We start from the raw sequence: 17,314 nt of genomic DNA, 5'->3' as shown, positions 1-17,314 counted from the left end.
TCATGTTTGAAGATTGCATCTTTCAAAAATTGAATTTGTTCAATGTCACAGAATTTTATTTTCATAAAGCATTACGTATACATAGCAGAGATAAAAAAATTTTGTTTCCTCGCTAATTTTATTCATCATTCTTACCGTAGAATTTATACAGGTGTCAAACGCACCTAAATACCTGAGCATTTAAAATATGTAAACATGGATTGCTTAACATGCGCTTTTTGTGAAAATCTGTTTGTTGATCCACTAAAATTGGACTGTTTACATACTTTCTGCAAGAAATGTATCGATCGGGAAATGATAGATATAGAAAACAATGTGGCGAAATGCTGTTTGTGTTCAATGGAGACGACACCAGGAAATATTCAGGTAAACCGACTAATCGCCCTTGCCCTGCAGGCACAAAACGCAGACCAGAATAATTGTAACAAGGATGAAGATACCATAAAGGAGTTTGAAATGCTAGCTAACGATTTAAGGAATAATGTTTCAGAAAAGCCCAACCCTGGAGAAACTGTCTCTCTGAAGAGAGACGAACTAAAACAAAGCATAACGGAGTTCTACTGTAAATTTATTGAGGAAGTCACTACTTACCTGAAAGAGCAAAGTGCTGACATTCTTTCTGAATTAGACTCAATATTTGAAAAATACGAACATGAAAGTGCCATGAAAGAAAAAAGAAAGCAGATGTTTGCTGAGGAAATAGAGACGTTATTCAAATTATTTAGCAGTGTTTACACTGACAAAACACAATTATTAATGGAAGATCTTGTCCACGAGATGAGTGCCTACTTTGGAAAATGTCGAAGCTTGCTAGATAAAATTGGAGTTGTGGAGTGTGATGTTAACTTTCTGTCAGGATATGAACAGAAAGATCTTGTTTTAGCAACCAATTTCGGTGCTTTAGTTGATCAAACAACCACCGAAGAAAGAAATAATGTTGATGACTGCACTGAAAATACCGAGACAAATATCAGTCAGCCCTCAGTGGCCAATACGGAGGAGAATTTCTCCGGTGAAAGGTCATCTGATGACGTCACAAATAATGCAACATGTGACGTGGCATCAGAAGCATACCCACAGACAGAGTCAGATTTAAACACATCACACGACGAGGAGATAGAAAACGAAAGTCAGACAGTCGTACAGGGAACCGAGAATTCAACAAATTCTGATGATTATGCATCAGGCTCTCAATCGGTGCTATCTCCAACAAACGATATTAACTCAATCACAATTTGTCCTACCGACCCTCAGTCCATGAATTCATCATCTAATTATGCAGAGGAAGAAGAACCCCCTCCTCCGTACTGGATGGCTATCGGAGAGAATGGGCCGAGTGAGCAGTCTTCATTTTTATCGAATATAGGGTGTAGAAACGTTAATCCCAGGAGGTCACCTCGATTATCAAGCTCATCTTCCTCTAGTGTGTCATCCTCAAGAAGATCAGGTCAAGGAACAAATATTCCACAAAGAGGTAGTTTTAATTTACAAAATCAAGGCACTGTTCATACTTCCAACCCCCTGCAGTATGCTACTCACGGGTTGTCAATTCGAACACAGCTACCTGACGATTTTAGAACTGGCCCAATCGTTGCCATAGCATGGATGAAAGACAGACTGGTGCTGGTTGATCGTTTCAACAGTAAGCTCAAAATGTTTTTGGAAACTGGCGAATTTCTCCACAGCTTGAAGTTCGTGGATGGCGAACCATGGGACGTTTGTGCCATTAATGTTGTGGAGATGTTGAACAACCCATTGACATGTGGTATAACTATCCCAAGAAAAAGATTTGTCATGCTAATCCAAATACTAGATGGAAGAACAATGCTGATTGGTCACCGTCTTGCCACTAGAAGAGGATATTCCTGTCTTGCTTACGATCAGAAGAATGGAGCACTAGTATGTGGAGTTTCTTCCCCGTTTGGAACTGCAGGTATTGACGTCATCAACACATCCGGCGTTCTTCTAGCACAGTTTCCGTTACCAGCAGAAGTTCTGGTGCGGTCAATCGACGTTTCAATTAAAGATGTCATTATAATTTGTGATTGGAGAAAAAACAATGTTATATTCTTGAATAAAAGCGGAGCCGTCATTGGACAATTCAGCGGGTCATTAGAGCCTGTCGGAACATGCACTGATGGTCGTGGGTTTTTACTGGTTGCAGATTCGAAATCCAATGCGATACATATTTTGACAATGAAGGGGGAGATTTACGGCAAAATAAAATCAAGCTGTCCAATTGTACGACCAAAAGAAATTAACGTTCGTCCTGACGGACCACCGAGACTGGCCCTGTCCCACGGATCTATGTTTGTGGAAGTGTTCGATTTGTTTGAAAGTGAAACCTCCCTCCCAATCATTCCCACAGCGCCTCCATCACTGCAGTGAATAACAAATTAGAAATGGAGGTTTGAATCAGTATGATGGATTAAAGCATGATAGTGATTCTGATCACAGTATATTATTTGTACACCGACGATAATATAGAAATATTGAAATATTAAAAAAGGAATAAAGTATATATATGACAGAATAACAAAAAAGAGGTTGAAACAAGATTACGTAATATATATATATATATATATATATATATATATATATATATATATATATATATATATATATATATATATATATATATATATATATATATATATATATATATAATTTCTCTATAGCCTGTCGTGAAGAAATTCATGTTAAAGAGAAATATGATTTTTCAGAACATAACACTATGAAGAATATTGCATTAATAGATCATGGTAATTTCTATTCATCGTGTACTTTTTTTCCGAACGTCAAATAATTCAGATAAGGTGAAAAAATCTATATCAATATAATTGTGCAAACAAATTTAGTGCATTTTATAACAGTAAATATTCGACATCTAGCGTGGTAAATGGTAAATTATAAAATTAATATAGTATTAAAGAAATACATGTATATGGTAAAACTGAAGAACAAACACGTACTTTTTTTATATATTCAAAGTTCGAATTCTCAAGAAAAGCATCTTTAGATCAACTGCAGTAGGGAACACGCAATGTTCAATGAATTCGAAATGGTCCTTAGATATATTGCAGGAAGCGAAGTACTTGTGTGCACGTAAAAAAAAAGCACTGTAAAAGTATTTGAAAAAAATATTCATTTTTCAATAACTAATAGCCAAAGCAACTAAAAAGGGAGTAACTATACTCTGTCATGTTGTGCACGTACTGAAGAATCATGCAACTTTATAGCCGGACCAGTTTTTGAATAAATATACACCAGTATTTTTTATTTCTGTGTTATAGTTATTTATGTTATCCTTTAGCAGTGAAGGAGAAACTTCAGGAGTACTCTACAGCAATACATATTCGAGAAGTGGTCTGAAGCATATGTGAAAGCTTAAAAACTCCAAGGAACTTTTAGAATGAATCTTGGAATCACAAAATTTGAACAAAATCAATGACATCAAAACGTACGACTTTTCAACACTTTATACAACTATTCCCCACGATAAATTAAAGTCCAGGCGTTTTGACATCACTTATAGCTGGTTTTTCATTTTAAATAAAAATGGAATTTGTAAATATACTTACCTTGTCATTGGTCATTTAAAAATTATTTTGCTCAAATATTCTGATTGTACACACAAGTACAATTCATGTACTCCGAAGTTTACATTAAAAAGATGCTGAAGTTACTGATTGACAATATCTATGTAGTTTTTTGAGACTATAGGTCCTTCAGGAATCTGCTGGATTCCCATAGGTACCAATTTTGCCACTTTATTAGCAGACCTATTTTTGTATTCATACGAGGCAGAATTTAATCAGAAACTTCTACATGAAAAGAAAAAAAGTCTCTTGCTGTGACTTTCAATTCAACATTTAGATATATCGACGACCGATATAAAAATACTACAGATCGAGCTAGAGTCTGGCACATCTGTTTTATATTTAGATATTTTACTAGAAAAAAAAACCTATAGTCCCCCCCCCCCCCCCGGTTTCACCGGTAGGGGACTAAAAGACGTTAATAGTAACCGAACAACAAATAAACTTTTTGTTTAACGTGATGACTTCTTTATCCTCAGCTTCCATTATTTATGTAGCAGCATACCATTGTCACCTTCATATGGAGTTTATGTCTCGAAGTGGATTCGATATGCAAGAGCATGCTCTACGTACGAACAATTTCTTAAACGAGACAAGCTATTGACAAATAATTTGATGAAACAAGAATATCAAAAGTCTCGTTTAAAGTCAACATTTTGCAAATTGTATGATCTACACAATGCCCTTGTCAGCATGCAAATACAATCTATTATTAAGTCGAATATTACTGACGTTTTTCATACAAATTGTAAGGCCATTATTTTCACAATGAATTTACTATGGATTTTTCCGTTGGTCCTATCATGATAAGGAGCTCACAGTGGTTGTGACCTGTCGACAGGGGATGTTTACTCATCCATGGCACCTGATCCTACCTCTAATATTTTAAGAGGTCCGTTTTTGCTAGCTCTGCTCCAAATTTGTATCGTTTAAATGGACTTTGGAGCTTGATTGCTGTTCGTTATCTTCATATTTCATCTATGTAATATGTTTTATAGATATTTTACATACGCGAATGTCACATAAGCAAGTATTTAATAAAGCTGAATCTTCCAGTTATTCTCTGTTTTTTGCTTCTTTTGTGTGTGTGAGGGTGTGTGTGTGTGTGTGAGGGTGTGTGTGTGTGAGGGTGTGTGTGTGTGTGTTTTGCCCTTTTTGTGTTTGGGCTGGGTTTGAAACCAACAGACTTCTACCCCCTGGCTACGATGCATCGCCGTAGCAAGTTTTGGACTAAAAATTCAAGCGATATCCTTTTAATTGTCTCCAAAACTTAGTTAACATTCATCATGATTGTTATTTATCTTGACGTTTGGACTCTGAACAACTCTGGCCACCATGCATCTCTGTACAAGTATGAGACTAAAATATCAAAATACTCATTGAATTTTTGGTCGTACTAGGACCCAAGGAAACGACAAGTTTCCGTGATGACACCTTTTCAAAACAGTGGTAAGAACTGGAGATCCATTGTGCGGCAGAATCTTGACTGGAAGCAAACCTGTTGTGGACCATGCAATCCCTGTCGACTAGAACAATTCTTAATCTGCAATGCAATATACTTAGTCTATAGTATATATAAAGGAGGACTGCACTTAACGCCGGTTTTTGGGTCTTTTTCGGTTGCCTCTGTTGCTTTTATATCTAAACCTTATCTCACTTTTGTATGTTTATGAAAGAATATTGTCAATTTGGAACCACATTTAAATCTTAAAATGATTATAGGCTGTAATACAATAAAATGATTTAATGTTTTTTATCCTTACTGCTTTCCAAATATAGCGAATTTACACTTACCTGCCCTTGATTGAACATTAGATATGCATGAGAGGTGGAGCTAACATTGTAAGAATGGGTCTAAAATTAGACTTGATAAATAACAATGACATGTTTGGAAAAGCGAACGTGATCACTCATTCCAATCTCCATCTCCATTCTGTATGGCACAAATACACTTCTGACAAAGGTTTCAAAACGAAACTAACAATATGAGCACGTCAATGTAATTAAAGCAGATTTTATATCAATGCCAGATGACTTAACGTGTTCGAACACAATGTCCTAGTTAGCACAAAACATGCTATCTTACAAGTCACGTGACGGAATTAAATATTCACAAAGTTACCTGAGGTAAGAAATCACGTGGTGAATTATAATATTCAACATGTCACAGTCCTTGGTAACAACAAGGAGAGCGAATGTAAGAAGAAGCAGTTTTTTCTCTTTTTAACTATGAGCGCATGTTTGTCTATTAATCTCCTTTTGACACATTGTTATTTATGCAAATATACAACTACTGTTAAACGTAGAACAATAGACAAACATGCGCTGACTATGTATAAAGTCAGTAGAAAAGTGGGCGTCCTCATTATCGAACGGAGATCCAAGAAATTGCGATGACCCCTGCCTTTGAAAACAGATTCGAACTTCGTAAATACACACTTTTATTAAACGTAATTACATAAAGTTGTAGATTGGATGTTGACCATTCTTGCAATGAAAAGAAAAATGCTTGTTTTGAAATTTTATTTTGTCGCAAATTCCGCATGTCCTAAAGTGCAGTCATCCTTTACCGTATGAAGCTAAGTGTTTTTAAAACGGATCTTCATAAACATTTCTATTTGATACCCATGTTTTACTACATGTAGTAATATAACAATTTCCCATGCAGATTTGTCGTTCGTTCCTCTCTAAGACACCTCTGCAATGGGTTCACGTCAAGATCTTGACATAAAATTAAAAAAAAGACCATGATACATATATACTAAGGACTATTTCAAACTAAACGAATACATGTACTTCTGGATCTAATTAGTAAATAACTAAATATCTCTCAAAGGACAAACATTACAGTGCACCGCAGGCATTTAATTATAATGAATTAAAACAAAATTTGCTCTATTTTTCCGACCTATCACTGTGATATACGCGAGCCAACGACAGAGGTGAATGTATGAGCCAATGGTAGAGAATGGTACTTTAAATATCCTTTGTGGCTTAATTAATTCTGCTCGATCCTGAGCTCTGCTTTGCGGAAATGTGACACTACTGAGAATGTTTCATATAGTTTGATAATCTGTATAGCTTTATGAGAGGAGATTTTAAAGATTTCTTTTTGTACATATCATTTCACCCTTCAAACACCTAATAAGTTAAACTGTTATAATTTGGTTTGAAAAGTCTATTTTTCTTAATTATTTAAAAGTCTATTTTTGATGAATCTTTAACACTTTCCTAGTGAAAGGAACATTTAGACGAATTATAATCCTCATCACGTAAGAATGTTTTGCAGATAATTTGGTCGAAATCGGCAAAGTTGTTCCCTAGAAATCAAAATTCTTAAACGTATTACCTTGACAGACGGACGGTAACAAGAGGACGGGGATAGGTCTGCTGAGTGAAAATTACAATCAATGAAAATAAATAAAATTTGCTTTTGTGTAAGAAAATAGATTGTTTTAAATTTTAAATATGCTTATAAGGTTATTAAACTGTAGTTAAATAATGGAAGGTACATGGCGTAATATGACGTTTGTACATAGAATCTGAAACAAAAATAACACATAATAACAAATACTTAACGTATATAGAACAAATAGTGTTCTCTTAAGTAAATATTGAATTTCAATTTACTTAGGATAAGTGTTTGTAAAGTCTGTAAAATATTAGGGAAATGCAGTGAAATTCGATCACTGTCATTTCTTGACGCCTTTCGGTCGTTTGTTCAGTTAGTATATAAGATGTACTATTCATAAATAAAATAGGCACCGTCGTTATTGATTAATATAATCGGCAATATGTATGTATTCTGATTTTTTACTCTACATAGTATTGAAAATAATTACCGACGATCGAGTTTGTAATTTGTGGGTAATTTTTGCAATGTAAACAGCAATGACAATAATATATAAAAATATTTTGTCATATTAGTAGACATCACATCTGTTTCATATCTGGATGTTTTTAAGAGCAAACTAACAACTTAACTATACGACAAGCAAGATGACTTCAGCTTTTCCATTGTCAATTTTCTCTATCTTTCTACTAATATTCGGCAATTACCTGCATATGGTTTATGTCTCCCAACTGATTCGGTATCCAAGAGCATATTCACAGTACGGCAACTTTTAAAGGCAGGTGAATGAAAAACAAGTCGATGTTAAAGGGTTTTTAACATTTTCTTCAGGAGGCAGCATTTTGCATATTTTATGGGCATCATAATGACCTCGTTTCCTAATACAATATATTGTTGAATCGTTTTTTGACTGATATATTACAATCAACTGTAAGGCAATTGTTTAAATACATTCATGACTAGTGTAGACTAAAGTTTATTCGGTTTACATGTCAGATCAATAAGGAGGGTTCTCAAATGTTGTGACCGATCGATGGGGGACGTTTACTACTAGGCACCTGGCAAATGGAATACAAGTATATAGTGAAAAAGTAATACTTAGATCAAAAGTGAGCTCATCTAAATTTTACGGCCACACGATCTAGATCCCACAGTTGGTTTTCCAGGCCCTGTTCTCAATTTACAAGCAAGATTAAAGGACTTATTAGATTGATAACCGTTATTTTCACCCTTTTTTAGAACAGGTGGTAGAGTATGTTTTCGAAGGGGAAATGTGAGGAGGGGTTCTACTTTTTTTGGTATCATTCTTAGAGTCTGTCTTCCTACAGGAGGAATTCTTACTTTAGAGCATGACGTCGAGGAGTTGTCTTACACTTGAATATGACTTCAAGGAGAATTTTCACACTTGAGCTTGATTCAAGGAGAAGTCTCATTCTTGAGCGTGACTTCGAGGAGAAGTCTCACTCTGTACCTTTAGCTGAAAGAGGAAATCTCACTTTTGGGGAAGAGTCCTAACTCAACTATTTAATGCTTTGAGGGAAAAACTTCAGACGTATTGTTTTAGAACATATTCAAGAAATGGCGCTAATATTTGGATTCTTTAGAATTAATGCTGACGTGTTTCATACCAATTGTTAGGCCTTTGTATTTATACTAAATTTGACTACAGATTTCTCTATCTACGTGATCAATACAAGGGGTCGACAGGGGATGCTTACTCCTCCTAGACCCATGCACTCAGGAATTTCAAGGGGTACGTGTTTTATGCCCTGTTCACAGATTTTTATTGTTTCTAGTTTTTTTTTTTTTTAAATTTTTTTAAATTTTTTTTTTATTTAGATCGATCACTGTTCGTTACAATATGTGCACTCTACGCCAATAATACACCGTTATCGTCAATTTGGGATGACAAACTTTTTGCTTTCCAAAGAAAGTTTCTGTTTTGCATTGAATATTGATTACTTATACACGAAACACATATATGATTTAGAGTAAATATTTCCATAATATAAAATGGTAAACATGACTACTAAATAATGAATATTAATGAAGCTTTAAAAACTGAAATCAACTAATTTTTTGACTGATTTATCTATAGCATGACCGCAGAAAAAATACATTATGAAGCATTACACAAATTTTTAAATATCTTTTCAGCAGTGATGTTTTAAGCGTCCAGACTGATGGAAACACAGAACTCCTTATTACTATTATATATTGTGATATACGTCAGGTATGGATGTCTGGCCTTGGATATATGTAAAGTTATTTTTTTATGTGGCTTACTTTTAATAGATATTGTAATTTTATTTAACCATATGGTAATTAAAATAAAATATGTAATATAATCATACTATTTTCCTAGTTTCACCAGAAGGTAAGCTTATTTCTTGTTTTGTTTTCCTTTAAAAAAAATCTCTCTTTTCCTACTTTACAGCATAACATTTATTGTAATTTCTTGCCTTACAATCCGTTTGCTGAATTAAATGTAAAAGACGAGAAAGGCAATTGAATCTAATGTCAGATTTAAAAATAATGTTTCTTATCCAGATTTTCAAAATTGATTATTAGTAGCACATTTCTTCTTTATGGATCTGCCAAAATGTAATGCAGTTCAGCTAACGTGCTATGTGATGTAAACATAACGTGTAAAAACTATAAAAGTCAGTAAATTTATTTTCAGATTTTATTATTGCACATGTATATAAAACAAAAAAAAATCTCTATTTTTGTGAGTTCAAAACACTTTTCCTATCGTATAAAAATGATCTGGTATATTAAAACAACATTTACTGTTATAACGTGCAGATATATTTACCTTTTTCATTGACGCAAAATTATGCAAAAGCATTGGTAAAGATGCTGCGGTATTAATAAAAAAAATGCAGTTATATCAGTCGCTTGACTAGTTTTCAGCCTGTTGGACAATTTGAGAGAAAAATATATGATTTTTCGGCAAGTTTGAAGAAGTTGACTACTTTACAATGTTCCAGGATTTTTGATACAATTAGTCATACTTATAAAGATGTACTAATTTGTGTGGCGTCATATTAAAACTTTTTTTTTGGGGGGGAGGTATTTTTTAGACAATCAATTTCTTTATCTGTGCTGCAAAATTTATTGTTTGCAATTTTTAGTTTTGGCTGTATTTAAAAAAAATATACACAAAATCTGCCACATAAAGCACACCATTTTTTTAATAGAAAAAATCTAATTCATCTGGTTGTAATTAGTATGTAGTCTAACTTTATAGTAGATATACATGATAGGAATATTATTATTTATCAAATAGTCGACAAAACTACGGCTTTCTAGGTAGCATTCCTCTATGTAAATATATGTAAGCACTACATCACAGAATATACAAATAGTTTCTTCGAAAAAAGCAACAATATGGGGGTTCAATGTAAGTAAATTTATGATTTATTTACTTTATATCAGATTGTGTAGAAGGTGATCTAATTGGAGAAGGTGATGATTGTTACATATATTGTAACCATTATCAAGTCATAAAACTATATACAGTAGAGTCCATGTACCACTATCATGGCATCTATAGTTTAATCCAATATCATAAAATACTGTGACATTCTCTCCCTGTGTCACTTACATATACCAACTTCTTGATTTCTCTGTGTCACTTATACATACCAAACCTGCTGATTTCCCACATACCAACTACCAAATCTATCAGGAGGTTTTTTTATTCTGGTAGATCTCCTTGGAGATCTGGGCGGTGAAATTACTGTAACAGGACTTACACTCCTAATATCTCCATTTTGTAATAAAGATGGGGATAAAGGTGGTAAATCAATGTTGGGTACAGACAGATGTGAGACTCTTTGTCTGTCTTTACAGTCGAATCTGGATCGAACTGTGTTGATTGACGATAACCGCGACTTAAGTTTTCGGGACTTACTTTGCCCTCGGTACCGAAAGATTTTTGAAAATCATTTAACTGGTAGATACTTGATGTATCAGGCCTAGTCCGACCTCTCTTACCTGTACTTACTCTATACAGCTCATCCTGACTCGATGATGAGGTATCCTCTGAATCCTCCTTTTCAGCTAACCTAGTAAACTGTCTCGTCTGTTTCTCTGTTTTCTTTGGATATCTTTTTAATCCTTCTGTGGGAACAGTGGTATCTGAAATATACATAAATGGTAATAATAAATTTCTATGTAAAGTTTTGATCTTTCCTTTACCTGAATCTTTTTGAACTTTGTAAACTGGTATTTCTGGATTTGGAATGTCAATAATCCTGTAAGGTTCTTTTTCCCATTTGTCTGATAATTTGCTCTTTCCTGACTTAACTAAAACTCTGACCAATACTTTATCTCCTATTTCTAGTTGTGAATTTCTAACTCTGCTATCATACTTCTGTTTGTATCTGTCTGTGTTTTTATCCATATTTGTCCTGGCAACTTTGTAGGCAAAATCTAAACGTTTCTTTAGTTTATCCACATAATCTTCCCTGCTCTTAGGCTTTTCAGACAACTCATCCAATCCTAGGTAAGCATCAATGGCAAGTCTTGGGTGACATCCAAACATCAAATAATGTGGAGAATACCCTGTGGTGTCATGCTTAGTAGCATTGTAAGCTTGCACTAAAGGTTTAATGTAGGATTTCCAATCCTCTTTCTGATAATCCTCAAGCGTACCTAACATTTTCAATAGAGTCTGGTTAAAGCGTTCCACATTCCCATTCCCCATAGGATGGTAAGGGGTTGTCCTACTTTTACTTACTCCTGCGATGTTACATAACTCTCTCACTAACTTACTCTCAAAATTCCTGCCTTGGTCCGAGTGTATTCTCTGTGGAAACCCATAATAACAGAAGAAATTTTCATAAAGCGCTTTAGCTGTTGTTGAAGCTTTCTGGTTCCGTGTAGGGACTGCAACTGCATACTTTGAGAAATGATCTGTTATGACTAGTATGTCCTCGATGTTACCTTTGGACTTCTCTAAAGAAAGAAAATCTATACATACCAGTTCCATTGGCTGCGATGTTTTGATGGTAATAAGCTCTGATCTAGGATGTTTCCTGGTCTTACTTCTAACACATCAGCCACAATGCTCAACTTTCTCTCTAATATCAGTATCCATTCCTGGCCAATAGAAACGCTTCTTGACAAGCCAACTGGTCTTTTCCCTTCCCTGATGTCCTATATCTTCATATAAACCTTTGAAAATTGTCCCTATCATACTCTTTGGTAAAACAAGTTGCCTAATATTTATTCCATCAATCTGTGTATTCCTGAACAATACACCTTTCCTAATCTCAAAACTTTTCCTCTCTCTAAGATACTTCCTAATCTCCTCTGTCTCTATATCAACATTCTCAGTATCTAACCTCTCACCAGTTGTTAACAAGTACTTAACCTTACTTATCACTGGATCCTCATCCTGCTTCTCTTTCCAGTTAATGGTACTCAGTTCCTGTGATTCTATTTCAGTCATATCCGGGTTGAGTTGACCAGTGTCTGTAATGAGTAGACTCTCCGCTAATGGAAGTTGTTCTCGGTCAATGAGAGCTGCTTGACACACTGCTTTGACAGCCTCTGGAAAAATCTGGAGATGATATGGACGTCTGGTTAACCCGTCTGCATCTTGATTTAATTTCCCAGATCTGTAATATATCTTGAAATTGTAATTGCTCAAAGCAGCAAGCCAACGGTGACCTGTGGCATCGAGTTTTGCCGAAGTTGTGACATAAGTCAACGGATTATTATCCGTTCTAACTTCAAAAGAATTGTTGTATAGATAGTCTTTAAACTTGTCGACTACTGCCCATTTTAAACACAAAAACTCAAGTTTATGTGCTGGATACAACTTCTCACTTTTCTTTAAACCGCGACTGCCGTATGCAATCACCCGTTCTAAACCATTTTGGTTCTGATAGAGAACGGCACCTAAGCCCTCAGTGGAGGCATCAATATTCAAGACGAATGGTTTAGAAAAATCTGCATAGCCGAGAATAGGGGGATTTGTTAACTTACTTATAAGTGTCTCAAAAGCAAATTGTTGTTCCTTACCCCATTACCATGGTATTTTCTTCCTGTTTCCCTGATTCTTTCTTTTCCCTGTTGGGTGTCCCACCAGTAACTCATTAAGCGGCTGAACTACTCTGGCATAGTCTTTGATGAAACGCCGGTAATATCCTGTGAAACCTAAAAATGAGCGTAATTCTTTAATATTCTTTGGTACTGGCCATGACTTTAGTGCCTCAATCTTATCTGGGTCGGTTTTGATACCTTCCTCCGACACTATGTGACCTAAATATTTCACCTCACTCATAAAGAATGCACACTTGGATGGTTTAAGCTTTAAGTTATGTTTCTCAAGTTTCTCAAAAACTCCCTCTAATCTTTTAAGATGTTCATCAAAAGACTGAGAAAAAACTAAAATGTAATCTAAAAATATAAGACATTCTCTAAGATGTGAATCACCCATGCAGGTTTCCATTAAACGTTGGAAGGTTGCCGGGGCATTGGTCAGGCCAAATGCCATCCGATTGCATTCATAAAACCCCAAAGGCCCTAGAGAAAAAGCTGTTTTATGCTTGTCTTCTTCCTTAATTTCAACCTGCCAGTAACCTGATCTTAAATCAAGTTTAGTAAAATATTTGCTTCCAATCAAAGTATCAATAGTCTCATCTACTCTAGGTAAAGTGTAGGCATCTTTAATGGTTTTGTTGTTAAGTTTTCTAAGATCGATACAGAATCTTAAGGACCCGTCAGATTTCTTGACTAACACTACATTTGAACTGTAAGGACTTTGTGATTTCCGTATAGCACCTGCTTCAAGCATTTCTTTCAAGTGCTGTCTTACCTCCTGATACATCCTAGGTGAAATTCTCCTGTAGGGTTCCTTAAAAGGTATATTGTCAGTTAGCTTGATTTCATGTTTAACCAAATCTGTTTTACCTATATCTGTAAATGATGTTGAGAAGATATGTTTCCATCTATTCAATAACTCTGCTGTTCTTGTCATTTCTTCACTTGTAAGATTCTGTTTGTTTATCTTCGCACCTAAAGACTCAATAAAAATATCTGAGTTATCTCCCTTATTTTCAGTGGACTCTTCCTCTGACTTGTGTCTCCATGAATCGACTACCTTAACAGGGCTTACTGAACAGATTATAGACTTTGGTAGAATCTTAATTGATTGTGCTGATAAATTACAAACTCTAACTGGTATTCTAGATGTTTTCCCAATCTTGGATATCAGATAAATGACTCTAGGACAAATGACTGAACTCCCTGACTGTGAAGTATCTAACTGTTCAGTCATTGCTGTTTCTAAGTCATAAGATTTTCTGACTAACCCAGTTATCGTTTTGACCTCATTAGGACCTAAGCTAATTGGAAAATGGTTTGTTGTTTTGACCTTCAAAGCAGTGTCACACATACTTTTAAATGCTAAGTTCCATACTTCAGGTATTTCTGAAACACTTTCCAAACTACTAAAAATCTCTTTACAATTTCTGATAACATTGGTGCCAATTATTAATGGAAACTCAGAACCACCCTTTTTATTTGATGAATGACTCACCAATATAGGGGCAAAAATTGTACTCTGACTTAAAAATGGGATTTGAAGTTCACCCTCTATATACCAAGAAAAGGGAAGTGAGTGACCCCCTGCTCCATAAACATCCAGTTGAAAATCTTCCAATTTTCTAAGTTCTGGCTTTGGTTCTAGAGACTCGTAAAATTGTTTTGACATACAAGTTATCATTGAACCAGTGTCTACCAATGCATCAGTTTCTCTGTCACGTAATTTGACCTTACATTGGTTAGCATGTCCAACCATTCTAGAAATCAACTTTTCAGTTTCAGGGCAATGACCTTTGACCTCCTCAGTTTGCCCTACAACAGAAGAGGTTGCCCTTTTGGGTCATTCTCTCCTTTCCTACTCATCTGACCTTGACCTTGAGGCTTTTGGTAAGTCTGACCTCTAAAATTGCCTCTAGACAGATTTCTACTCTGACCTCTAGTAAAACCTCTACCTCTATTAAAACCTCTGTTTTCTCTGTATTGACGTAGTGGACCATTAGAAGAAGTGTTTCTACTGTGTTGTACCTCTAAGTTACTTAATCTCCTACAAATATCTTGATAATCAGATGACTGAGAGTTTATGCTATGTTCTAACCTTTCCATCTTCGATATCAAGACTCTGAGCTCTTTCTTTAGGTCTTCCTGACTCTCTTTCACTTCTGCTCTCTCTGCATGAACTGCTGCTGGCTTGGATTTCAGTAAATGAGAACTTGCATGAACTTCCTCCTGTTGCACTTTTCTGATTTCCCTAAGAAGATGTTGAAAATCTTTAATAGAGTCATACAAATGTCTGGTTGAATTTTTCAATGACTGACTAGCTAAACCTGTCCAGAATTTGTTTCTTAACATGGCATCTTTAGCTATCTCATCTATGAAACCAAACTGTATTGCTTTACAAATTGTTTCTTCAATGCGAGATGCATAAATAACAATTGACTCATTCTCTTTTTGAAAATCACTGTAAAATGATTGCATAAGATTTTCATTTGTGGAAACATTTCCAAAGAAACCATCTAACTTGTGCATAATATCAGACAAGCGTGCATTTTCACCTAGAGGAACTAACATTGAACGAGCTAAACCCTTCAGAGATCTTCTAACTGCTTCTAAAAGTACATGTTCTGAATACTGTTCACTCTTTCTTAAGCACTTAACCTCAAAACTCCAAACCTCATATTTCACTTCACCTTTATGAGGTTCATCAGTACCACTGAAGATAGGTAATTTAGGCACACTCAGTTGACTGGTAATAAGTGAAACATTGTGATTACTGGGATTAGGAGTTTCAGGGACTGGGTTGGAAGATTCAGTCTTAGGCTTAGCCTTGTGAATGACATTGTACAAACCTTTCATTCTTGGCCCTAACTGATCCATAGGGGAACCAAATGTAAATTTTGGTGCAGTAACTTTACCTGTCTTTGGAGTACTAGATACAAGTAAATTATACTCCTCCATAGTTAATACCCTATAGTTAGGATTTTGATTCACCTTTTCAATGTGTTCAAGAATGTCATCAGCATTCTCTTCTTTCTCAACTACAGGTATTTCTGGTTTTTTACCAGCTGTCTCACCGTTAGCCATGGTGAAAATGATAACAATCAGAAAAAGAAATTCTGATATTTTAAAAGATTTTCTAAAACAATACAACCTGAATCACTCACCGTGTTTTTGCTGAAAAACCGTTCTTCGAATTCGCATAAATTTCCGAACGTTCAACAGAGTTGAGCCATATCGAGGTGCGGAATTGGATTTCAGTATCTGGTAGCCAAACACCTGAATTTCTTGCAAAAATAAACAGTCAATATAAATCAGTAAAAATTCTCTTAAACCATAATATCAACTCTGACTTGCTGACTTCTTATACCCGAGTAACACTAAACTAAACTCAAAGTGATTCAAATTGCAGATATTGACTACAGTACTCTTAAAAATTGAATCTAGAATGAATGCTATAACACAGTGACTGTAGATCTATGTTACTATATTTAGACTGAATAATATCTATTTGAAGTAGACTGCCTTAAAATTCTTAAACTAATATGCGCCGAATATGCTATATGAAATGATATTATATGAAAATGAGAATGAAACTGAAGTGAAGATCACTATCCAACTGACTTACTTACACTCTCCCGAATTTTCTCTAAATCTGCTCTGCTGCTGCGGTTAAGTGTTAGTAAAACTGAATAACTACATGCAGTGAGGGATTGTTAGATAACACACAGTTAATTTCAAATGTCTTCAGGTCAATGTGTTTGCATAAACTTTTGAAGATACTTCAGAAAATAAAGTTTTCGCGAATTTTACCAGCACTCAACTGCAACACACTTGCGAGCATGAAACATGACAAATGAATAACAAAATGACATTGACAACAAAATACAACAATACAAAATAAATATAAGAAACAGTTAATAAATTCACAGGAATTGTTTATCCCAGAAATGTCCGCGAACCGCGTGAGATCTCAATGTGTATTCACAGTTGTGCACAAGTGTCCAGTTCCATGGGCGCATCCATCTTGGTTGTGACGTCACGCAATAGGAAGTACTTTTCCCGGGAAGTCAGGTTTGCTCCGCTCAGATAAAGGTACTTTCGTTGAGTAGTATTAGTGAACTGGTTTGACTAGTGGCAGTGCGCACTCAGGCCGTGAATGAATTTTCACAATGAATGGAATTAAATAGACACAGAAAACTCTCCTTTCACAACAACCACCATGGATTTTCCATCGATGAAATATTAATATAAGAACTGAATATTACGTTTGCGCCGGAGTCCCCAACGGTGGGCGCCATTGTCAAGG

At 35.2% G+C, this 17,314-nt stretch overlaps 1 protein-coding gene across 1 annotated transcript; it reads left to right on the top strand.

Moving 5' to 3' along the window:
- Positions 1–294: 294 nt before the first annotated feature.
- LOC133174797 (uncharacterized) lies at positions 295–2,388 on the top strand. The gene has a single exon (XM_061309895.1). It carries the CDS (start codon positions 295–297, stop codon positions 2,386–2,388), a length of 2,094 nt encoding a protein of 697 aa, XP_061165879.1.
- Positions 2,389–17,314: the final 14,926 nt, after the last annotated feature.

The sequence above is a fragment of the Saccostrea echinata genome, unplaced genomic scaffold (genome assembly GCF_033153115.1).
Source record: "Saccostrea echinata isolate AGI-Se365-2 ecotype Australia unplaced genomic scaffold, CSIRO_AGI_Sech_v1 ptg000059l, whole genome shotgun sequence".
Lineage (NCBI taxonomy): Eukaryota > Metazoa > Mollusca > Bivalvia > Ostreida > Ostreidae > Saccostrea > Saccostrea echinata.
The sequence above is the reverse complement of the archived record's forward strand: the minus strand, read 5'-3'. Positions and strand labels throughout refer to the sequence as shown.